Source organism: Macrobrachium rosenbergii, chromosome 55 (genome assembly GCF_040412425.1).
Source record: "Macrobrachium rosenbergii isolate ZJJX-2024 chromosome 55, ASM4041242v1, whole genome shotgun sequence".
In the NCBI taxonomy this organism is placed as follows: domain Eukaryota; kingdom Metazoa; phylum Arthropoda; class Malacostraca; order Decapoda; family Palaemonidae; genus Macrobrachium; species Macrobrachium rosenbergii.
Window position 1 is genome coordinate 60,851,705 of NC_089795.1, and position 23,930 is coordinate 60,875,634.

Here is a 23,930-nt window from a genome sequence, read left to right on the forward strand (position 1 = left end):
ATAATCCGAGGAAGAAGGTGAAAGAGGGTTTCTCTTCAGAGTACAAAGGCTGTGACGGAGGATGTTCTTCCGCGGCAGGTTGGGTCTTAGTGAGTACTAAACCTTTAATTTCAAAGTGTCTAGCCCAAGGGTGGAAGACCTGTCATTCTTAGCCAAGAAGTAGGGCTCAACTATGAACCAGCATTGTGGTCATGAAGCCCACATGGCAGCTTCTCGATTAGCGTGTCACTCCTTAGCTGCAGAGCCATGCTAATCTTCTCTGTATCGTTTCCCAATTTAGTATATGTACTGCGAAGCAAGTACAAGCTAAAGAAGGACATCATATGTTGAAGCGGGTAGTTGTGCGACCTGATGAACAACTGGGCGGTGTCAACACAAGACTTAGCTTCCACTGGCGACGCGGGCGTCATGGCGTGTTGGCGAAACTCCGTGGCAAGTACCCAGAGGAAGTGTCTGGCGTGGCGGTAGCGTCATGGCTGAAGCGCGCGCCCGGCGCTCAAAGGTGAGCAGCGTGGGCGTGAGAAGCGCCGAAGAGCAAAGCGCGCTCTGGCGAGACAAGAGAAAAGGCCAACACCTCAACTCGGGAGAGAGGCGAATAGGAAGCCACTAAACACTCTCTCTAGACGACAGGCGGCTCTGTATCGTTCCCGGGCGGGAGGCAGGTGAAAGTCTGTACCTCTGCTGAGCAGATTCGAATCTTGAAAGGTTCATGAGGAGCATCCAGCTGTTGTTGCAAACCCAACAAAATCTGCAGCGTTGGAGAAGCCACTCTCTCGGGAGAAGGGCTGAACCTGAGAGAAAGAAAGAGGCCGAGAAGGCATTATACTTCCTTCCACAGGGAAGAAACTCAGCCACTTGCCTTAGTAGCGACAGAAATTCGAAGTAGCGTGATCATTCGAAAAAACTTTGTTCTCTTCTGCAGAGAGGAATATCCGCATAACTTTCGGAAAGTACAAGCGTCTAGAGGAAGAGGACGTGGCGTCCTCTCTCAACTTCTCTTAAGAGGTGAAGTCCAACGAGAGGCTCAGCCCGGGCGGGGAGGGCGTGTCGGAGGGGAGAAGCAATCCTTCCCAGGATCGTGCCTGCGGCACGATCCCTGGCAGCCTGGGTAGCGTCTGTCAGGGGACCCAGAAGGGCCTTGGATCGGTGGGGACCCGGCCAACCTCATGCGACTTTCATTGTGCCCCTCCTGGTCCTGGGAGTTCGACAGAGGTCCAGGCCTAAGCGGCGATCAAGTTGATCGGCGCCCCCTCCACAACACTAGGGCTAGCTTTAACACTATGCGTTTGAATTGCATTCACTTTAGTTTTCAAACCAACGCATTGACTCCTGAGCCAGGGAATTACCTTCTGCAGCAGCAAACTACAGGGTTAGTACTAAAATTTTTCAGGGGTTACTGGTAGGAGAAAACCCTGACTGTCCATCTAAGGGATGCACTCTGGGAGGAGATTCACTCCAGCCTATCACGCTCCAATTTAAGCATACTAGGCTACATATTTCTTCCTCACCTCAGACAATCCCACATTCCATTACCGATTATATAGAGCATTGAACACCACTCACATATCATACATAAAGTGAGGAACTATGCAAAGTCTTCGGTAAGCCTCACCTTACATTCATAAGCTACAGACTCGATGGCTAGAGGTAAGACATCTTAATTATAAGAAAAGTCAAGCAAAATCAAAAACGGTCCCACAAGAGGCGTATGCAAGTCACAGATCGATCGAATGCAAAAAAACCAAAATACTTAAGTGACAACAAATTTGAAATCCAAAAGGCGGAGGAACTGACAGCAGGTGTTGACAGTCCGGCGACAGAAAAATCTGAATAGAAAATGGGAATGGTTCCTGATACCCGCCTCCCAGCGGCGGGAATGAGTACTAACCACCTGACCCACTGAGTGTGCGAAATTTGAAATTCTGTATGGACCTTGAATACAGCTATATATATCTGGCAGGTAAAGTCTCTTGAACAAATATCATTTTTGTTCATGAGACTTCTATCGAATATGCTCTCAACTGAATACCACCTTTGGAGGGTAGGGCAGCCAAGAGTGAGGAAAACAAATTTAAAGGTAAAATTATTTTGGTTCCTTACCTGATAGCATAGCTGACTGCGTGGTTACTGCCACCCTAGTCTGCTTCTGCTTTTCTAGAGACCCCAGCGAGGTAGTGACCTATAAAGCTGGCGACTGCTAGATGATCTGTCAACAGGGACGTGACCAGAATGTGACTAGACCATAGACCATACAACAAGGACAAAAGAGCATACCAACCACCTAACCAACACTAAGACATTAGTTTGCAATGGATTGGGAAGACTGTCTCCATCAATCGACCCAACAACCATAAAACCACAATTAAAAAACCCTTCCTAAGCAGGATTAAAGGATAGGAGCAGAGCTACACCCTGACCCCAAGGTTGTTGAAGCAGCAATGTATGGTCCCAGCGAAAAGCAATTTTCGTATGCTACCTTAACATCTCTCAAGTAGTGTGAGGCAAACACCGAATCGCTTCGCCAAAATGTGGCACTGAGAATGTCACTGAGTGCCATATTTTTCTGGAACGCCATGGAGGTAGCGACCCCTCACCTCGTGGCGTTGACTCTCAACAACTTGAAGTTGAGTCGTCACAACAAGAATGTGCCTCCTTGATGACATTCCTAATGAAGAATGCCAGTGCATTCTTCGACATGGGATTAACTGGCTGTTTCACAGAACACCATAAGTTATCCGAGGGACCACGAATGTCCTGAGTTCTTTTAGGTAATACTTGGGCTCTGGGAGGACATAGAACTCTCTCAGGTTCCTGTCAATAAGGTCCGTCAAACCTTTAATTTCAAAAAAATCTAGGCCAAGGATTGAGGCCTTTCGTTTCTTAACCAGAGCGTGAGGTTAAAACGAGCCGGCATTGTGTCATGACCCACATGGCGGTTGTGCCTGAACCCGCTCACTCTCTTCCTTGTAGCCAAGGCAGTGAGAAGAGCCGTCTTCTATTAACATCCCTAAAAAGATGCAGATTAGAGGCTCAAAGGGACTGGACATTAAAAACTTGAGTAGGAGGAATTGTAGAAAGGAACCTTAAGCGTCGAAAGACCTCAAAAGAGATGGTGGAGGTCCTTTATTGTCACTAAAATCCAGACCTCTGTGTCTAAAACAGAAGAAAGCATGCTCCGATAACCTTTGATTGTGGAACTGCTAACTCCAGGCTTTTCTCTCAAATAAAGGAGGAAATCAGCGATCTGGCTCACAGTGGTTGAGGAAGAGGAAATTCCCTTCTTGCTGCACCAACTTTCTGAAGGAGTTGCCACTACAGCTTGATAAACTCTGATAGGGGCTCTTCTGGCTCTGGGATGGCCCGTGCCACTGCAGCCTAGAAAACCCCCTTGCTCTGACAATTTTGATAGATACCTGAATGCAGTCAGGTCAGCGGGGAGGTTTTGATGATATCTCATGAAAGTGGGGTTGTCTGAGCAGATCTGTTCTCATAGGTAGAGGGTCCTCGGGCGTCTACAGCAAGACAGCGAAGAGAATCTCGAAGCCAGTGTTTGAAGGCCAAAACGGGGCGATGAGAGTCATCCTTGTTCCTTGTGAGGCCGAGAACTTGCGAATCACTTCTCCCAGAATCTTGAACGGGGGAAAGGCATATACGTCCATCCCCGTCCAATCCCAGAGAAGAGCGTCTATCGCCACTGCCCCCGGGTCGAGTACAGGAGAGCAGTAGAGGGGGAGCCTCGCCGTTCTTGAGGTCGCGAAGAGATCCACGAGAGGCGACCCCAAAGCTTCAGAGATCTTGGCAAACCTCCTGATGAAGGTCCATTCCGTCGGCAAAGAAGTTGATGGCGCCCGACTGAGCAGTCTGCTCGAACATTTTAAACCCCTGCAACAAATCTTGTGAGGATTGAAATGTTGCGACGCATGGCAAGAGAATCTCTCTTGCAAGGCCGAGACAGGGGGAGTGTTCGCCTTGTTTCTTGAGGTAAGCTAACGCCGTGGTGTTGTCAGAGTTCCCGAACAACCACGATGAACGGACCTCGAAGAATTGGAGGTAAGAAGATCGCCGCCAACTCTTTGATGTTGTTGATGTGCCAGGACACCTGTTCCCCTTTCCAGGTTCCTGACACTTCTTTCCCCCAGTGTTGCCCAACCCGCTGATGATGCGTCGGAAAGCAATTTAGTGTGGGCTCAGAAAGCTTGAGAATCCCTTTTCCCAACCCGGGATCGAGCCACCACTTCAGGAAAGCACTTCTTTATGGAAGGAAGGATCTCAATTCCTCTTCCAAGTCTTCCCTTGTTTTGCCAATTCTCAATAGAAAAGAACTGAAAGAGCCTGAGATACAGTCTTCCCAGAAACAAACTTCTGCAGCAAGAAATGGTCCCCAGACTCATCCATTCCCTTACGAGCATGTTTCTTCCCAAGAAGACCCGAGACTTTTTCGCCAGCATTGAAACTGCGTTCTTGCGATGGAGACGCTGAAAGCATCTGAATTTATCTGAATCCAGATAAACAATGGACTGTGAGGGATCAGCTGCGACTTTTCCGCATTGACTAGAAAGTCCCAGGGACTTCCGGTTCCAGAGTTAACTGAAGGTCCCCCAGACACCTTTGTTTGGTATGGCCTTTGAATCAACCAGTCTGTCTCCAGGCTAAAGAAAATCCTGGCCGCCCGAGAGGTGCAACCACATCCCTCGTTCATCATAAGAGCGTAAACACCCTCGGGCCTGCTGCTGAGTCCAAAAGCAGAGAAAGCCCTGAACTGGTAAAGTCTTGCCCCCAAGACAAACCGGAGATGCTTCATCGAGCGGATGAATAGGAGCGTGGAAGTAGGCATCTTGGAGATCCAACGATACCATCAATCCCCGGGACGAAGGGCTCCTAATGTTGACTGACGTCTCCATCTTGAACTTGTCCTTCAGGACAAGACGTTCAGCCTGCTGACGTCCAAGGCAGATCTCAACCTCTGAATCTTGGGGACTAGAAACAGTCTGTTGTAAAATCCCGAGTTTTTGTGTCCTGAACCTGCTCCAGCTCTCTTCTCGATCTCATCTGTTTGAGAAGTTCGAACAGAATTTTCTGTGGCAGGATGGTAATGTGGAGACAGATCTCTGAGGGTTGGAACAAGGAGGAAGAGTCAGAAAGGAATTGGGTAGCCTCTCTCTACTACTGAAGGGACCAAGCGTCTGCCCCTCTCTCTCTCTCCAGGCTTGGGCAAAATGAAGAAGCCTGGCTCCCTACTGGTGTCTGGAGGTGAAAGGAGTCACTTGCCACCACCTCTCTTAGACGACTTTTGCCTCTAGAAACCTCTCCCTCGGTAGCGGGTTTTGACTCCCCATGGGCTCCTCCTGCGAAGGGCTGCTTCTTCTTAGCCTGTTGTGGAAAGAAGAGGATGATGATGGAGCTGAAGGACGCTTAGAACCTGGAGGGAGGTCTTGAGTCGCCTTCTCTCTTGAAGGCTGGCAGCAACTATCTTTAACCAAGGTCTGGGAAAGATGGCGAAAAGGAGCGAACTGTAGCTCTCCCTTCTGCAAAAGGAAACCGACTTCGCCGAGAAAGAGCAAAACAATGCCCTCTTCTTTAAAAGGGCCGACGAAAACTGCGAAGCAAGTTCTTCAGAGCCATCCCTGACGGCCCTGTCCATGCACCGCAGTACACTGGACAGCTCCCCCAGACTAATGGAACTCGGGCTAGTAGCCTTCGTGTGCAAAACTCCCAGACACCAGTCCAAGAAGTTAAAGACTTCCACAGTCCTGAAGAGTCCTTTAAGATGGTGGTCTATTTCCGTAAGAGTCCAAGAAACCTTAGAAGAGGACAAATGAGATCTTCTGGAGGCGTCAACAAGACTCGCAAAGTCTCCTTGAGAAGTCGAGGGAACTGTCAAGCCAATATCTTCACCTGTCTCATACCACATGCCTGCTTTGCCGGACAAACGTGAAGGAGGCAAAGCGAAAGAAGACTTTCCTTGGTTTTTTCTCGTAGTCATCCAGTCCTGAACCTTCTTGAATGCCCTCTTGGTAGAGAAGGACTTCTTCATTTTAAGAAAACCAGGAGTTCTTCTCGCTTGAGATGAAGCCAATTGTGAAGGGGGAGAGCGAGGAGCTGAAGCTTGAAAAGTATCAGGAAAAAGATCCTTAAACAAAACAGTCAGAGTTTGATAATCAGTAGAAGAAGAAGCTTGTTTCTCTTCGTCCGAAGGCTCTGACGGAAGGGGTTCTTCTTCCTCCGCTGGAGGGTCAGGAGAGCGAGGAAGAAGGAGACCCGACTTCGCCCGATCGTAAGCGGGACCTGTCGATTTAGAAGAAGTTGTAGCTAAATCCTGAAGAACGACAGAAGTCGAAGCGGGAAGTTGAGCATCAAGAAGCACTGCAGGCGTGGTGTCAACGAAAGAAGGGCGTGAAGATATAACGCGAGGCGAGCGAGGAGCGTCCTGGCGGGGAGCGCGCGCAGCTCCAAGGCTGGATACGGAAAGAGCTTCACGTTGTGGCGCGCGCGAAGCGTCCTGGTTGGGAGCGCGCCGAGACTCAAGGCGAGGCGCGTGAGAAGCGTGAGGAGCGCGCGAAGCGCGAGACACGCGCTCCTGGCGCGTATCGAGAGAAACGTCCAACTCTTCAAAGCGGGGAAGACGAGAAGGAAGCTTCTTTATACCTTCTTTAGGTGAAAGACGAGAATCTTCAAGCGATCTAGCAGACGAAGACGAAGAAGCAGGAGACGAAGGAGAAGGCCTGGACTTCTTAACGGGCGGATGCAGATCCTTACGGCCCGAGGCCTGTCCTTTCTACGGTCCATGAGAGTATCCAGCTGCTGTTGCAAGCCCAGCAAAATCTGACGTGTTGGAGAAACAGCTCGGGAGAAAGGGCTGAACTCTGCGAGAAGGAGAGGGAGAAGGGCGTCTTCTTCTTTCTCACCGTGAATAAGCAACGGCTTCCCTTGCCTTAGCCAGCGCGACTGGGGGTCGAGCAGCGTCATCATCCGTTGCTGCTTGAACTTTCTTCGATGAGAACATCCCCGAAACTTTCCAGGGAGAGCACAAAACGTCTAGAGGGAGAGGGCGTGGCGTCTCTCTCTCAGCTTCTCTTAAGAGGCGGGAGTCAGCCGAGAGGCTCCAGCTCATTGTTAGTGGGAGGGCGTGTGGGAGGGCGGTATCCTTATGGATGCGTGCCGGTGCCGCGATCGCCAGCAACCTGGGTAGGTCATCAGGACCTGCGAAGGGCGTCAGATCGGTGAGAAGTCCGTAACCGCTATCGACTTTCGACATGCCCCTCCCTGTATCCTGGGAGTTCGGCAGAGGTCCAGGCCTGAAGCATTATGAGGGCGATCTGGCGCCCCCTCCACAACACTAGGGGCCTTCACCAAACAACACTTTGCGCCTGGAAGCATTCGCTGTTTTCAGGCGCGGTGACTCAAGCGAGAGCCAAGGTATTATTCTCTGTAGCAACAACTTCCGGGCGAAGCAACACTGCGGGTTAGGACTAAAAACTACAAGGGTTACTAACATGAAATCCTGACTGTCCGTCTGGAAGCACTCCTGGAGAAGACCTCCTCAACCTATCCGCTCCAATTTTTAGCATCTTAGGATTCATGCTTCTTCCACTCCCTTTAGATAATCCCTCACATTCATTCAACGATTATCCATAAGACATTCCATGCCCCTGCATTTTAATACAAAGTGTGAGGATCTACAGAAGCCTTCAATAACCTCACTTTGCAATCACCCAAGCTACGAACACGATAGCTAGAAAGACATCTTATTTTAAGAAAAAGTCAAAAAAGCAAAATAAAAGCGGTCCAGAAAAGCGTATGCCAAGTCAGATCAAGTCCGAAACCAAAAAACAACCAAAATACTTAGTGACAACAAATTTTGAAATCCAAATGGCGGGAACGACAGCAGGTGTTGACAGTCGACAGAGAAAAATCCTGAATAGAAAATGGGAATGGTTCTGATGCCATATCTCCCAGCCCGGGCGGGAATGTGTACTAACCACCTAATCGGCCACTGCGTGCTGCGGCGAATTACCTGAAATTCTGTGGACTTAAGTTACGGCTATATATATATCTGACAGGTAAGTCTCATGAACAAATCATTTTTATCACAAAAAATGTTTAGTCATGGAAATATTGATGAATGTTGCTCTGAGAGAGTTTGGGCAGGTTGTTCAGCCAGGTAAGCTCTTTTTATTGATTCTGTGGGGTTACAATTTAAAATTTTGTTGATACTTTTCTGTGGTTCCCTTAATATAATATTTGAAATTAGTAAATCATTTTTATCTTAAAATGCATTTTAGTCGTAGAAAATAATATAAAAAAACAGTAATTAGTAAATGTTGCTCTAGGAGAGAGAGAGAGAGAAGAGAGAGAAGAAGAGGTTGAACAGAGGTTGAACAGGCTGTTCACACTGGTAAGCTCTTCTGCGATTTCCGGGATTTTATTTTTAAAAAATTGTGCTGATACCTAACTGCACAGCAACTTCTTACTGCTGGGGAAAGCGCTGGTGACTGGTATAATCACGTGTACATACGCTACCGAGGTCTAAGCAATGTCCCAGGCAGGGCACCGGTCAGGACTACGGTCTACCAGCAAATCAAGTCCTTTAAAAGAAGACATGGTTCTTACCTATACAAAATGGAAAAAACGCGTTAAAGAAGCAGAAGAACTGACACTTTATGTAGTTACATAGCATATTAATATCTGAAAATTAGTAAATCAATTTTTATCTAAAAATGTATTTAGTCTTGAAAGATTAAATAAAAATCAATAATTAAGTGATATTGCTCTATGAGTGTAAATTTTTATTTCTTATGTTCGGACTGGCTGTCAAAATGTCAAAATTGTAAAACCTTACTTTTAATCCTTTTGGGTGTCTTGAAAACATCACATCCTGCAATTTTATTGAGTTTTCATAAATACCCTCCAAATTTTGACCATTCTATGTTTTGGATACACATATCTTAGTTGAATCAGCATCCGACTGGTGTCAAGTCAGAAATATAGTTGAAAATCCGTAAACTTTTACTTTTAATCTTTGGGTTCTTAAAAGCAATGTATCCTGCATTTTCATGGAGTTTTCATCAAAAAACCTCCAAATTTTGACCATTCTGCTGTTTTTGGATCCATACTCTTCTGCTCAGTTGCATTGTCTGCGGGGCTTGTCTGGCAGTATGGAAATCCCTTCTAATACATGCCCCTAACAGGTGCCAATAATTGAAAATCAGTGCTTTCTGGTGCCGATAAGCCCCGAAAATCACCGATTTTTGGTTATCCATCACACCACGCCAGAACAGAGCCACCCCTGACGATAACCAGAGGGACTGTGTATAGGCTACACTCAGAGTCTAACCCTACTTCAATCTCATTCTCAAGTTTCAAAAACATACCTAGTGTAATGTTTAACTCAGCACCTACTAAACTGAAAAATAGGTCTATAAAAATCATTACATTACCCAAGGATATACAATATTAATACTAATCAGCCAGAAAAGTACTCACTGGGTCGCAATTATTCTTAGGTTCCTCTCCTTTTTCTCTATCTGTTCCTAATGTTAGAGCTTCAATTCCAACTGTAACAAGGACTTCTCTCTGCAAAGAAAAGCATTACTTTTAGCAATGAGATCATAATCAAAATCTGTACAGTACCTCATTATATAAACTCTACTTGGGATAAGGAAAATTGAAACGCATTTTAACCCAACCATTATCAGATATAATTATATACAAAACTAAATTAATTTTTTGTACTTTAGTCTGGATCCCCAAATAACTCAATTGAAACCTTATTCTTTTTGGATAACTAAGAAAAACACAAGTGTAAGCACAAACATGTTGCTTGCACGTGAAAACAAGTTGTGTCCAGGTTTATTAAACCAAACCAAGCCCCTGAGAGTTAATCCTGTTATGCAGACTTACCCTGTGAACCCCTACCGCCATAGTAGCCTGTTTGCAGGCCAGATGAGAAGGTTACAGGAGTCATCCTGCGTGCACAACAACAAGCATGATGTCTCAGGAAATTCAACTCATTTAGTTGCCAAGACGACCTCCTACTAAGGGTAAATCTCCTGTATAAAGGTGATGGTTTGTATTTCTAAATAAAAATTTAAAATACAGTACAGCGGTCCCAGTTTCTGACTGGGGTTCGTTCTTGCGCCGTGTCGTAACCCGAAAATCGTCAAAAAATCACTTAAAACACTTTTAATGCTCTATTGCATTGAAGGCGATGCGCTTCATTATTATTGAGTTTACATAAATAAAACCTTCAAATTATGATTTTCTGCCGTTTTGGGGCCATAGCCTCCACCTTTCCGTCGGATCAGTTCCTGACGTAACCGGAACATGCGTCTGTGGCGGGAAGTAATTTCTGATGAATATATTTGAAAAGCGTCGTAACCTCAGGCGTATTGGCGGAACGTGCGTAAACCGAGGACTGCCCTGTAATTTTGTATTTATGGGTATACAAGCCAAAGCCTTTTATAGATTTAACCCCCTCAACTGCCCTGCTTCATACATGGCTGAAGGAAAAGTGAGTGGTGAAGTAAGATAAGTGAGGTGTATTCCCCTACTCAGCTTGCCCCCACCACTTCCAGTGGGTGGAGGCAGAAATGATGGATCGCTCTTGTGCACATTGGTGGGAGGTAAAAGGAGGCAGGTGGAGGCTAGTGGTGATCATTTCACTGATTTTTGGTAATCAGTTTACCGATTCTGTGAAAAATAATCATTGCAGTACTTTCTTTCTTTTTTCTTCTGTGTAAAATTTCTGGTATGTAAGCATTAAAACATGTATGCAAAAATGTATAGATAATAAATTAGATATGTATGCATTTTTATATTAACAAATGTATGTGTATCTTCTAAAACAAATGATAAATTAATATAAAAAGTAGTTTACCACTTGCCATCTGTGCATACGCCCTAAGGATACTCTATCATGATGTTGAGTTTGTATGCTATAAAAAATAAAATTATTCTGTTTTGTCATACTGACATAAAAAATCATAATTTATTTTCCTGACTATCTAGGCCAGGGTCCTTACATTTGAATTACTTTCAATGGGCTAGAAATGGCGATTGAACTTTACCGACCAAGGTGGTTAGGCAGTTAACTACCATCCCATCGTGAAGTGGGAGTACTGCCTACCTGGATGTAAACATTCAATTTGCCTTTTGGCCCAGGTTTCAGATTGAGGGTGGCATGAGGTGGGCATAAAATGTAATGTAAAGGACCTCATGTTTGTATATTAGGAAAAATACAATTTACTTTAAAAAACTGTAATTTGTTCCAACACGATATACAAACCATCATCTTTTACATTAGGAAAGACTCATTTGTTGGAGGGAGAATCTAAATGTCTCTGAACTGACTGGGTTTGCCACACCTGGGCTGCTACTCTGGTCGAAAGATGAAGGAGTTACCATGCCTCTGGCATAGTGATCCAATACTAGGAACTGCGGGATCAGCTGTCAGACTTCTGGACCTTTTTGAATGAGTAAAGGAATCGTAACTCATGCGAAATAGGCTAGGAAGAATCTAAAAGTCAGAGGCAGTAAGGCAAAAAACCAGAAAATTGTTGTCTTACTTGCAGGGTCTCCTTCCTCCCTTTGCTAAAGAAGAGCAGGATTGCTTCTATGTTTTCTAGGAAGAAAAAAGACAGGTATGATGTGAAAGTTTACACATCAGGCCAGTTCAAGTTGGTTGAGGTCCCATTCTCTGCCGAAGGAGAAGCAGGGAATGAGGAAGAGGAGGAGGAGAGGTCATTCACTTTCGTAATCCTCTCACTTCCAGAACATTTTCTGTAGGCGAGAAGCTACCTGTCCTCTTATAGGAGCTGGGTAAAGAACACACAACTTGTTGAGCAGCCACCAAGGTCAAGGAAAGGGGTTCCAAGGACTTGTGGTAAAAGCCTGAAGTAGAAGAAGACATAAATGTGGTCCTGATGAGACCACATCTCTGCCTCAGACCCCAGAAACTTAAGCATGAGGATGGATGACCATTGCCCGTGGCTCTCGGCAAGAGTGCATAGGTGTCGCCAATGTCAGCTGCAGAGTACGCCCTTCTGACAATCTCATAAAGCCAGAAAGACATGTCCTTGGACACTTCTTTCTTGGGCAAGTTAGTACTATCGCAAAGTTGTGGACATCCATTAGAGATGTCAAGACTTTTTTGAAAAGTACCACAGCACCATAATAGGACAAAGCAGTGACTGATCTGGATCATCGACTACAAAGTCAAAGGGGGAGGGGATCATGAAGAACTTGAGAACCTGGCAACAGGTGTCAATGGGTTGAGTTAGCTATGACATCGTGATGAGTCGGCGACTGATCCATCGCGAATACTCACAGCAAAGAGGCCCATGAAAGATCGTCTATCCTCTTCTCCAATGCGGAGCAAGACAAGAGATGGTCTTGATGAACTTTCTGTCTGACAAATCTCTCAGGCGCATGTGGGCACGAGGACAGGGAACCCTAAACCAAAGTCACATGCCCACCCAGGGCCCGAGGTCCTGGAGGCCAGAACCAATGAAGCCCTCATCAGTGGCTAATCTTGACTGAGAGACAGGGCTGCTTTCAGGTGAAAGACTAGGCTGAATGTGGACCCTAAGTCTTCAACTGAATGGGAGAGAAGCAACTCTCATGAAGAGATGAAGTCGCGACCTCTGAAGAGGCAGGTATGACCAGAGAAAAGTCCTATCAGCACCACCAACCAGCGAATGACTCCAATCCCTGCGTACTGCTGCAGAGGATTCATAGAATATCAGTTATCTCCACGTTGCTGCCTGGTAAGAAGCCTATGCTTGCAAAGGGGAGCCGGATAGTCTCTAGTCATGAAAGGCCCAGGGATTGTACTGCCTGAGGGCACATCACGTTAGCCGTGACTTTCAGAGTGAGTCAGGGAGGAACTCTTCTCGGTGCCTCCGGAAGCAGAGGCTAGGAGGAGGTCCAGCATAGCCGAAGTCTTCAGCATTCATCTAATTTCAAGGTGAAGCGACTTTTGCGAACACCTTGCATTTTTAAATACAAAGGAGAATGCAATCGTTAGAGGGTGTCACCGTGTCAGCATACATCACAGTAGCAGTCCATGGGTCTGATGCGATGAAGTGAAGACTGCAGACTTCTGTTGAGCTCAGGAGGAGAACAGAAAGATGAAAGGAGCCCTCCAAGCTGAGCAACCTCTCTGAAAAATTGAGTGAAGGAGCTCTCCGTCCGTCACTCGATGCAGGAGGCTGAGTTTGCCTGCCAATACATCCCTTTGGCGAATGTATCTGGCTGGCGGCTCTGGAACTGCACACCACAGTTCCTGAGGGACCTGCAAAGTTGCTTGAAGCAACAGAGGAGAAACAAGGCCCCTCTTGTCTGTTGACACTTGTGCTACTACTGTGGTGTTGTTGCCCAACAACACCCCAAAAGTACCTCAAAAACTGACCCAGAGCTCTTAAGGCCCAAGCTGCTTGAGTTCCATGAGTATTGTGAGAGAAGGTAGCCCATTGTCTCAGTTGCACACCTCAAAGACAAACGATCTGCCTGGGTATCGCCTATTCAGTGGTACATCTGAACAGAAACACATCACAAGGAGAATATGCCTGACATATTCAGAGGTTCTGTGATCAAGCCACTAGCCTTAAAATCCTCTCCATCATCCCTTGAGAGGAAAGGATTAAGAACTGGGAGAGCAGATCTCCTTCATTCTCCATGAGAAATCGAAAGCGAAGCTGCCCCTAAGGGGACAGCCTCTGCAGCGGCGACAGGACACGAGGCGACTAGCCAGGCTGGCTGCTCCAGATTGGGAACATGGGAGAGGAGATGGGCGGAAGTTCGATGAAGGTGGCGAGACCCAGGAAAACAGATACTTCTCTGAAGAATATCCACTGCCAGGTCTACTGCTATGTTTTTGTCATACAGTATAGTCAAATGACTTGATCAGTCATCCCTTCATCAAGACACCAGCAGGAGGAGCGCCATTCGAATGTTCTCCCTTCCTCTCCTCCTCTCTCCTCTTCCTGATGGAAAGAGGTTGAAGAGACCCCTTATGCACACCACTGCACAAGAATGTGGAAGACTGGGTGTCCAGGTGCCCTTGGATCCTGAGACTTTAGTTTGCCTGACACCGTTCTTGACTACTCGGTATCTCCCTACTCTCCATGAAAGGGAGGCAGAACCAGTAAGGTCCCAGTTCCTGGGGGAATGTGATGACCAGGACTTACTAGATTGAGATCAAATCAGGACAGTGTCCTCTTCTTAGCACCAGAATTGCCCACAGGTTGCTGTCTGGTGCGGGTGATGAACTCATCCCCAAAACAGTTGCATCAGGAAACAAAGCCTTGAAAAAATGAAAGATCACAGATTCATCAGGAGACTGCCTAGAGGAACACCATAAGCGGTGTCCTCGATTCGCCGTCTCTTATTGCAGAGAACACCCTTGGCTGGTAGAAACAGCGAGACACCAGGTCAGATGAGCCAGAGACAAGACAATCTGCTGGTGGTATAACACCTCTCAAGGCTGGAAGCATCACTTCTGTCGGTAGAGAAGGAAGGAGCTTGACTGGGTGGCTCGGCCAAAATGACTCCTTGTCCAGGGTAAAGGCATTCTGGTCAAGAAAACCCTTTATTGCAAGCAAAGGACCAGAGCAGCCCCGGAGCCCCTGCAGGAGCAGTGAAGAGATTATTCACAGGGGATGCAGTGTCCTCTCCCCTGAGATCATTGTGCTGAATCAGGGTGAAGATCTGCAAAAACAAAATCAAGGGTGTCCGCATCCTGAAGAGAAGACCCTCTCGAGTCCTCCTGGGGCGCGACACTCCCGATCATTTCTTCTTGGAGGATAACCTTGCCAGAACCAGAAAACCATCTCGACTACTCAGATGTATGGGTGAACCGATCGAAGCGGAGCCCAAGACATAGATCTTACAGCAGAACTCTGATGAAACAAAACTTGTCAAGAGTCTGTCTATCGACTTGCATCCCCGACGGCAACAAAGGGTTTGAGGAGCGAAGAGAAAAACACTCTTACCTGTCCTGCTGAAAAGCCAACAGAGGCGACGGTGGGTGATCCCATCAACCAGAGGTGATGATGGCAGCTTCCGAAGGGCGCTTCGCCATGGTGGTGCGCTAACCTGAAAGAGAGCGGATTCGCGAGATGGAGTTCTCCTGAAGGAAGGAGGACCTCAGCAGCATTTGGTTTGCCAAACCAAGACGACCACATAAGCGCGATCAGAGGCTGGGCGAGCAAGCCAAACTACAGCCAAGCCCCAGTGCGTAGTCGATCAGGGGCGGGCGGCAAGCTGAGCCAGTCTCCTAACACGTCTGGGCTGGGCAAGCGGGCCCAGCGGGAGAGAGCCGAGCCAATCACAGACCGTTGTGTTCTGACCGGTGGCTGGGCGAGCAAGCAGGGCTGAGCCAGCGCGCAGGCGGGCTCCCAGTCTCGTAAGGACAATCATCGGAGTAAGCTCCTCCGGCTGAGATAACCAAGGAGGACAGGCACCAGAATCAGTCTTAGATGCTTCCTAAGAACCAGAATCAGAGCCACGCCACGAGAAGGTGGCGCATTGAGGGCCCCAAAGGAAATCCTGTCGGTTCCCGACCCTAAGGGCCGGAAGGAGCCAAATAGAGTAATGCTGCCTCTCCGAGAGGCAGGGTAGTCCCTCAGAATTCCTGTGGGACCTCTGAAAGGAACCTCCCTCCTTGCCTCCAGGCACTTTCGAATCCTGAGGACCAAGACGCAGGCTGGGAACCTGACAACACTGTTCAGGCTGATCGAGCACTCAAACTCAGTACTGGCAGAAAAGAACCAGGCCCTTGCATGTCTTTGGTTCTTTCTCTCACCTGTACCCTGAACCTGGGACAGTGAGAGATCTTTCGACACCGGTTGGGATGCTAAGACTCAAGATTCTCCAGGCACTCAGTGTGAATTGAGAGAATCGAGGCACCCCCAGCACATCAGTCTAAAGCAGAGCCCTAGAATAGTAACAGGAGCACAAACTGAAGTCTGTGCGCCGGCGACTCCTGAGCGCCAAGACCTGGGTATGCCGCCGATTCGGTTCCCTGTTCCAAAGACCAGGAAGAAAGCCAATGAGAGGTCACTCCATGAAGGCGGCCCCTTAGAAGCCCCATGGGATGGACTTCTTAGGGGAAGAGAACAGCCTTCCTCTTCTTCTTCGGCCAATAAGCCTCGGAGAAAAGGGGAATCAGCATGAAGATGTAAGTGAAGATAAAGTTGAAGAAGACAACTACATCTAACAGTACTTCTTCCTCGATCTCTTCTCTGACATCTTCTACAGGACGGGGGACAGGAAACACAGGAACCACCGGGCCAGCTAAATCAGGAAGCACAAAGGGAGCGGCCCAGGCGATAGGAACACCAGAAGCAACAGGAGCAACCTGGCCAACTGAGGCAGGAGGCACGACAGGAGCAGCCTGGCCGGCAGGAGCTTCAGAAGCGTCAGCAGCAGCAACAGGGGCAACTAGATAGCTGGGGCAGAAGGTAAAGCAGGAGGCAGCCTTGGTGAGCTGGCATCAAGGGCAACAGAACAAAGACGGAGGCTGGGAACAGATGGGACCACAGGATGCAGTGGCGAGCAGCAGGGGTGCCAGGAACAAACGACGGTTGGTCTCCTTGTCCGGCGGCACCAGTGTTGACACGGCGTGGGAATCTCAAGCCATTCATCTCATCATCGTGGTTGTCGTCAAGTATCTGTCTGAGGCCTTATGCCACAGGGGGAACTTCAGCTGCGCCGAGACAGAAGAGTGGCATGACCAGGCTTCCAAGAGGAACAAAGGGGCGTGCCAAGGGCACCACTGAAGCGAATAACCTCCCAGCAAACCCAGCATACCCGATAAGGATCCCCTGGCAAGCAGCCCACGGCATGGGCGGCGAGGTGTACTTGCACAAACCAGAAAAGGTTACATTCATGTTTCCAAACAAGAAGGAGGCGTGATGGACCCAAATGATAGAGGGCAATTTACACCTGGCGCCGAGCAAGAAACATGCCGGAGAGGCGGCCTTACTGCAAGGCTATAAAAATCGTAGGTTTTGTATATTCAAATATTATCAACAACCATTTATACTAAAAACAGATCCCACTGGGAAGAAGACTTAACAACAATCGGCGAGAGCTCTGGCAGCATCTGCTCAACCACGACAATCACTTAAATGAGAATGTTTACATTTGGGCAGGCAGGACTCCCACCTTCAGAATGGTAGTTACTGCCTAACCACCTTCTTCAAAACTTTTGCGGCGTTTTCAACCGCTGCAAGTAATTCATATGTGCGGGGACCAATGGTTTGTATATTGTGTAGGAACAATCATGATTTCTGGCTTCCCATTTGCCATTACAATGGAAGATGTGTGCATTGTTGAGAGGAGAAGGGCCAATTTCTTCTTTGTCTGGGAAGCTCTGCAATACAACACCAAAGTCAGCTGATTAGTGAATACGAAGGCACTTGAGCCTGGCCTCCTGTTTCCTGTGTCCTTCATTTCAACTGGTGCCTCTTTCTTGTTGGCCTTGACAGTACCAACGTGGGTCATGCCACAGTTGGTTAGTAGATGAGCAGATAGGAGTACAGACATAAACCAGTTGTCTGTGGTGATATTTCTGTTTGTTATGTGGTATGGCCTGGTCAGTTCTCTTATGAACATATGTCCCAAGGTCATGCCATCCTGTGGTCTGGTGCCCTATTTTCCCAGGTAGGGAACTGCACCCAGAATGTATGTGCTCTTATTGTCATTCACAAGGACAATCTTTGTGCTTCCACTCTTTAAGCTGGTTTGCATGGAATCTAAAGTTAGATGGTTAATTCTAGAGAAGCAGCTGCTCTCACAGTCAGGTTGACACCTGGCACATACATCCTGCCACATTTTTCAATGAAGCTATCCCAGATATTTCTGACAGCCACAAACCTATCAGTCTGCCACCTCCCCTCCCTCATGTCTCTGTCATCAAACCTCAGACAGCTGCACAGGCAGGAGAAGCAATCCTCTGACATTGCAGCACGGTCAATACCAGAGCCAGTCTTGGAACTAAACATTTCCCTGGTTGAAAGGTGGTTGTCCATCTGGCAACCACTGAAGATGAGGACTACCAGAAAAGCTCACACCTCAGCTGGTTCTGTCAGGGACATCCTTGCCCTGTGATTACCATATTTGGCTGATGCTCTAGGAATGGCTTGGTTTGTCCACTACACAATTTTGTTGAAAATTCCATCATCAAAAAACAAGTTCATCAACTTCTCTGGCTCAGTGTCTGCACTCCCTGCTCTGGTGCTGGTCCTGGGGTGTAGGGAACAACAGTGTTCCATGCTGATGTCCTTACTGCCGTTGGTGACTGTGGACAACAGTTCCAACTGAAGCCAGGTTTTGCTCTTACTGTTCTTCTGCCAAAGTTCACAGTTCTAGAACTATCACCATTGTCGTTGTCATCAGCAGCACGTGTTCAACAACCAATTTCCACATCAGCAACAACAGGGTCGGGAGTAGGCACAGCAGGGGCATCAGGAAGCACAGCAGGATCAGGAAGAGGCACAGCACAAGCAGCAACTCCCAGTTTGGACCCTTCCTTGGTACCACTTCAGAAAAAATTGGATAATATTTTGGGTATTCTTAATAAGTATACCTCTTCGTTTACAGTAGCGTCCGAAGATCCTTCACTGTCCCCGATCTCATCGGAGGAGGATTTAGGACAGGACTCCACCCAGTCAGCTTATGCTGCTTTGCTGAATTATTTGTTAGACAATTTTCTGGATTTCTTCGCAACAGCAGCTCCTTCTTGTCCAGCTTCCTCATTTATGATGAGTGACCTGCCTGGTTTTTCGTCTAGACTTCCAAAAGTGATTTTATCATCCTCGTCTAAGAAGGTATTGGGGAAGTGGATAACTGGCTTTCAGAAAAAAGATGTCAAGGCAAAACATGTTTTAGTATTCCGCCGTCTCGTCTCTTGGCTAGAAGGTAACGGTCGTATGCTACTGGAGAAGATCCCTCCTTAGCAGGCTGCTAAGTAAAGGGCTATATATATATATAAATATGATTTAGAAGAGAATCTCTCTCTCTCTCTCTCTCTCTCTCTCTCTCTCTCTCTCTCTCTCTCTCTCTCTCTCTCCTTCCAACCAATCTATTTTTAGAATCGTCTCAACCTCTTTTTAACAACTTCTTTATTCTGCATCTCTTTCTCTTTGTTCTGAAATGTTTTTTCATGAACAAACAGTGTTTTATATTTTGAATAATACAACTCTTAGTTATTATTATGTCTCTACTGTATATTTTAGAACGTATTTGCAACACTAGCGCATTTACACTTCATAGACAATACAGGTCAAATTAGATCAATTTAAACTATCTACTGTACAGGTAAAGACATTACAGAGGAATTAATAAGTTGTAAAAATGTGTGAGCGCTATGAGAGAGAGAGAGAGAGAGAGAGAGAGAGAGAGAGAGAGAGAAGAGAGAGAGAGAGAGAGAAGAGAGAGGTAAGGGTTGTCTTTACTTAAGAGTGAAATTATTTATCAATTATTGAGACTGAGAGACTGAGAGAGGAAAACACATGAGTAGAGAGAGAGTGAGAGAGAGAGAGAGAGAGAGAGAGAGAGAGAAAGTTACTCTTACATTAGATATCAAAAGATAGAAATTCAGTATTAAACTAACTATTAAATGAATTAAAGTTGCTGATTTTTCATTTAAAAGTTAGCTTAATACACTACCCTTAAAAAAAGAAATAAATGGTGTGACTCTCTCCCCAACTCCACCAATCTATTTTTAGAAGTCTTCTCAACCTCGTTTTTAAAAACTTCTTTATTCTGTCACTTTCTCTTTGTTCTGAATTGCTCTATGTTCTGAAATGTTTCTATGTCTCTATGTTTTGAACATTTTGCATTTACAGTTTATGTAAACGGTACAGGTAAAATCAGATCAATTCAAAATTATCTACTGTACAGTTAAGACATACAGAGAAACAGTGCTGTCGTAGGTTGGCTAACTTCAACGAGAGAGAGAGAGAGAGAGAGAGAGAGAGAGAAAACAGTTGTCCTTACTCAAGAGTGAAATTTTTATGAATTATTACAGGACACACACACACACAGAGAGGAGAGAGAGAGAGAGAGTGTTACAAGAAAAAATTTGACCACTGATTGGCAACACTCCCCTTCTTGTCATGTTAAAATAATACTAAGAGAGAAAGAGAGAGATTGTGAGAGAGAGAGAGAGAGAGAGAAGAGAATTTATTTAATTTATTTAATATTTATTTAATTTACACATAAAGCCTCAAACTTATAAATTACATAAAAAATTAAACAAACACTTTTGCTGGGTTTTCAGTGTTAAGCAAATGTTCGTGTCTGTGAAAAACTTGTGAATGACCATGTTAGGTTCCAATGAAAAATTCATGTGTCTGTGAATTCATGTACTTTTCGAATCGCAAAGTTGAGACATTTTGTATATATATATATATATATATATATATATATATATATATATATATATATATATATATATATATATGTATGTATGTATGTATGTATAACTGAATCACAAAAATATGGAACATGATGAATATATAAAGACAAATTTAATGGAAAGAGAAACAATAGAGTGCAAAGGCCTTTCGACCGTCATCCTTGACTTAGCAGACTCTGCAAGTAAAGGATAGAGGTTGAAAGCCCTTGCAGCACTCCACTGTCTTCTTGCCTTTGTGGATTTTAATATTATTACTATATTATATATATATATATATATATATATATATATATATATATATATATATATATATATATATATATATATATATATATATATATATATATATAAAATAAAATAGAGAGAGAGAGAGAGAGAGAGAGAGAGAACTAAAGTATTAAGATGAACAGATTCCAGTTATGTCAGCATTTGTTGCCCTCCAAACACCAAATGAAAATTATTCTTCGAATTCAGGAAAAAACAAACCAGAACTAACCTCTAATTGTTTTTTATGTGCTGTCTCTCTTTTGTCTTCCTCTTCTACTACTTCAATCTTCACCTCTTTTTTTACATTGCCATCTGCATCTACAAGTTCAAATTCTCCAGTATCTTCTGCTTTCAAAGACACATTATCTTTTTTGGCCTTTGATAGAATTAAGTTGTTACCACCAGGAGTTGCCAGGATTTGAGCCATAACATTTGCCAGACCAGTTTTGTCTTCTGTGTCTGATTCTTCCTTAACTTCTGTGTTTTCATCCTCACTTTCATCATCAGATTCTCCATCAGATTTATCACTTTCTTCAGTCATTATTCTAACATGCTTTTCTTCTTTTTCTTTTACTTTCTTTTTGCTCTTTGGGATATCACTGTCACTGTTATCTTCAAATTCTATGTCTGAATCCTCACTTATACCATCTGAAGTAGCATCATCGTCTAATTTCTCTTCTTTAATTTCAATGCTCCCATCATCAACCCCTGTGTTATTACCCCCTTCATCTTTCACTTCTGTGATATCATCATCTTCGCTCTTTACTTCTAAGTTAACAGCCAAGATGCCTGCACTTTCAGAAAAAGAATCATCAAAAACGTCTAAAACTTCTTCCTTTACTTCCACCATATCATCACCAGGCTCTTCATTTTCTGTATCAGTTTCACTATGGTCTTCTGCTTCTAATTTTTCAACAACCACCTTGCCTTTTTTAGGTTTGGTGCCAACAGCCATTTCTGCAAAGAGGAAATTATCAACAAATGAATATGTAAATGAATATGTAAAAGGAACAATAATCTAAACAATCTCACAAGGTGCAAGCAAGCTTAATCTATATATACCATATGTAAAATTAATATCAAACTACTTGAATTTTTTATTTACATTACCACAAATCCCAACTTTTGCTTCTCTACACCCAAAACCCGGTTCCCAACCACGGTCCCCCTTACGGTTTTTTAACTTTTCTGTTGCTTTCCTTTGGGAAGCTTAAAACTGCGCTTTCATTAGCCATGAAGCAAAAGCAGGGCTATTTAATATGGGCACATTTTCACACAGCGGTTTTTAGGCGCCAAAGTGGGGTCCGTGGACTTTCAGCGGCTCCCTGTCAATAATGAGTAATGTTTCTTATGCAGGTAAGCAGTAGCTTAGGCTAGCGGTGTCTGTAGGTACATTACGGTGAACTATCTGAATGTTGTAGCCTCTTGTATGTAGAGTGGTGGGTCAGCCTTTTGTAAGGAGAGTGGCAGGTCAGTAAATTGGGAATTACGAAAGTTGTGGACATCATATACCTTTGTGTCTGTTCCCCCCACCCAAAAATCCAGGTTCCCCAACAGGGTCCCCCTTACTGTTTTTAAGTTACCTTCAATTTTTTTTTAACACTGTGTCACCTCAAAAACGTAATAAATAGCAATTATTTCATTCCCGATATCAAAACTAGGTATTATTTCACTTATGGACATTAATTGCTTTCAACATAAAATATAGGTTTTTCTGTTGTATTATGATGTGATTTGAATGATTTTGAGTTTATTTCCACTCATAAATGAATACTTATCCGGCAAATGATATACTGTAACAAAATTAATAAAATTAGTCGACTTGTCAGATACTGCACCCCCTCTCCCATAGCTGTCGGCAAAACTGTAATCAGTAAACACAGGTTTTGCCGTGTGCTATGGAAGAATGCGTATTTAACAATCTCAATTTTAATTATACAATATATCATTGGGTGGGATAAGTATTCATTTGCGATGAAATAACCTCAAAATCATTCAAATCATCATATCTACAACAGAAAACCCTATATTTATGTTAACAATTAATGTCCATAAGTGAAATAATACCCAAAACTATATTATTCCGTTTTTGTTATGTTTCTTACTTGCTTGTTTTTGGCAGGAAAGTCGCCGCCCCGAGGTCGTTCACTGGCCCCACAACAGTAGGTCACTCTCTTGATAGCCTAACTGTAAATTTGCGATCGTACTAAGCATATTAAGGAGACTTACGAGCACAGCATAAAAACTACCTTATCCTAGCTTATCCGCTGTGGTGCTAAAGTAGCTTAGGCTAATAACTACAAATCCAAGCGTGCATCGAGGAACCAGAAGCACCTTCACTATAATGTTAGGCAGGTAGGCCTGTGCCTAATGTAGCTATAGGATAAACCAGCCTGTTTTTGGGTAGTCTTGTCCATGGTCCTACCACAGCCTACTAAGTTAACCGTAGGCCAGTCTAGCCTGGCCTTAAGCTTGCCCAAAATAGGGTAGGCCTACTATGCTAACCCACACTAAAACTAAGGACTTGAAGACATGATAAAAACACAACTTACTTTTTGTTTCTCGGGCGTATTTTGAAAGGTAATGACCATATACAAAGGTCACTTGTAAAATCGACTGAAAATCTTGTCCGATGGCGACTTGGCCCGGATAGTTCGCGTGGAGTAGTAGTGGTAGTAGTAATGGTAGGGTTTTGCTTTTGAACAGCTCCCTTGACCGTTTTATTTTGCCTTTGGTTATGTTTATTTAAGTATATTTTCTCTATGGTACCCTATGTTTTTTATATTTTTCCTATTTTAATCTTACCTGTAGACAGATATACGATTAGTAACATTCTGGGTAAGTCTAAGCCAGCTGTCCGCGGTGAGCTAGCCTATGGCAATTGACGTTTTTCTATGTTATTTTACCTGCTGAACAAGAATTTAAAATAATATTTTGGCGGTCGGCTGTAACTAAAATGTAATTGACCCTTGAAAACTGAACGTCTGTATGAGTGAGTCGCATATATCTCAAGGGTAAATTACAGTTTAGCAGCAGCCGACCGGCAAAATGTTATACCCGATGGCAAATGCTCTGGGTTTTCAATTACTTATTCACAACATAGACCATTATCATCTTCCCCCTTTAATCTTTGTCTGTTTTAGCATGTTTGACTTAGCTCTGCTAATCAGCATAATCTTTTTCGGTGTTATCATACCAAGTTTCCCCTGTTAAGTTTACCGTGAATTTCCTTGATTAGTAG

The 23,930-nt window shown here is 44.9% G+C and overlaps 1 protein-coding gene and 1 non-coding gene across 4 annotated transcripts in view; both read right to left on the bottom strand.

The window, feature by feature from the left end:
• The window catches only part of LOC136835313 (high mobility group nucleosome-binding domain-containing protein 5-like), a 28,510-nt gene extending 4,973 nt beyond the window's left edge, over positions 1-23,537 (bottom strand). The window contains exons 1-3 of one of the 3 annotated variants that reach the window (XM_067098639.1): positions 23,495-23,537; positions 20,919-21,646; positions 9,484-9,573 (exon numbers count right to left, since the gene is read on the bottom strand). In XM_067098639.1, coding sequence (XP_066954740.1) covers positions 9,484-9,573; positions 20,919-21,646; positions 23,495-23,522 — 846 coding nt within the window. In that variant the 5' untranslated portion in view covers positions 23,523-23,537. Of the gene's footprint in view, positions 1-9,483; positions 9,574-20,918; positions 21,647-22,794; positions 22,814-23,241; positions 23,399-23,494 lie in introns of those variants that run through there. The other 2 variants (XM_067098640.1, XM_067098641.1) reach the window with 2 other exon arrangements.
• Positions 195-303, bottom strand: LOC136835995 (U6 spliceosomal RNA). The gene has a single exon (XR_010852332.1). It is a non-coding gene; the product is annotated as a U6 spliceosomal RNA (small nuclear RNA).
• Positions 23,538-23,930: the final 393 nt, after the last annotated feature.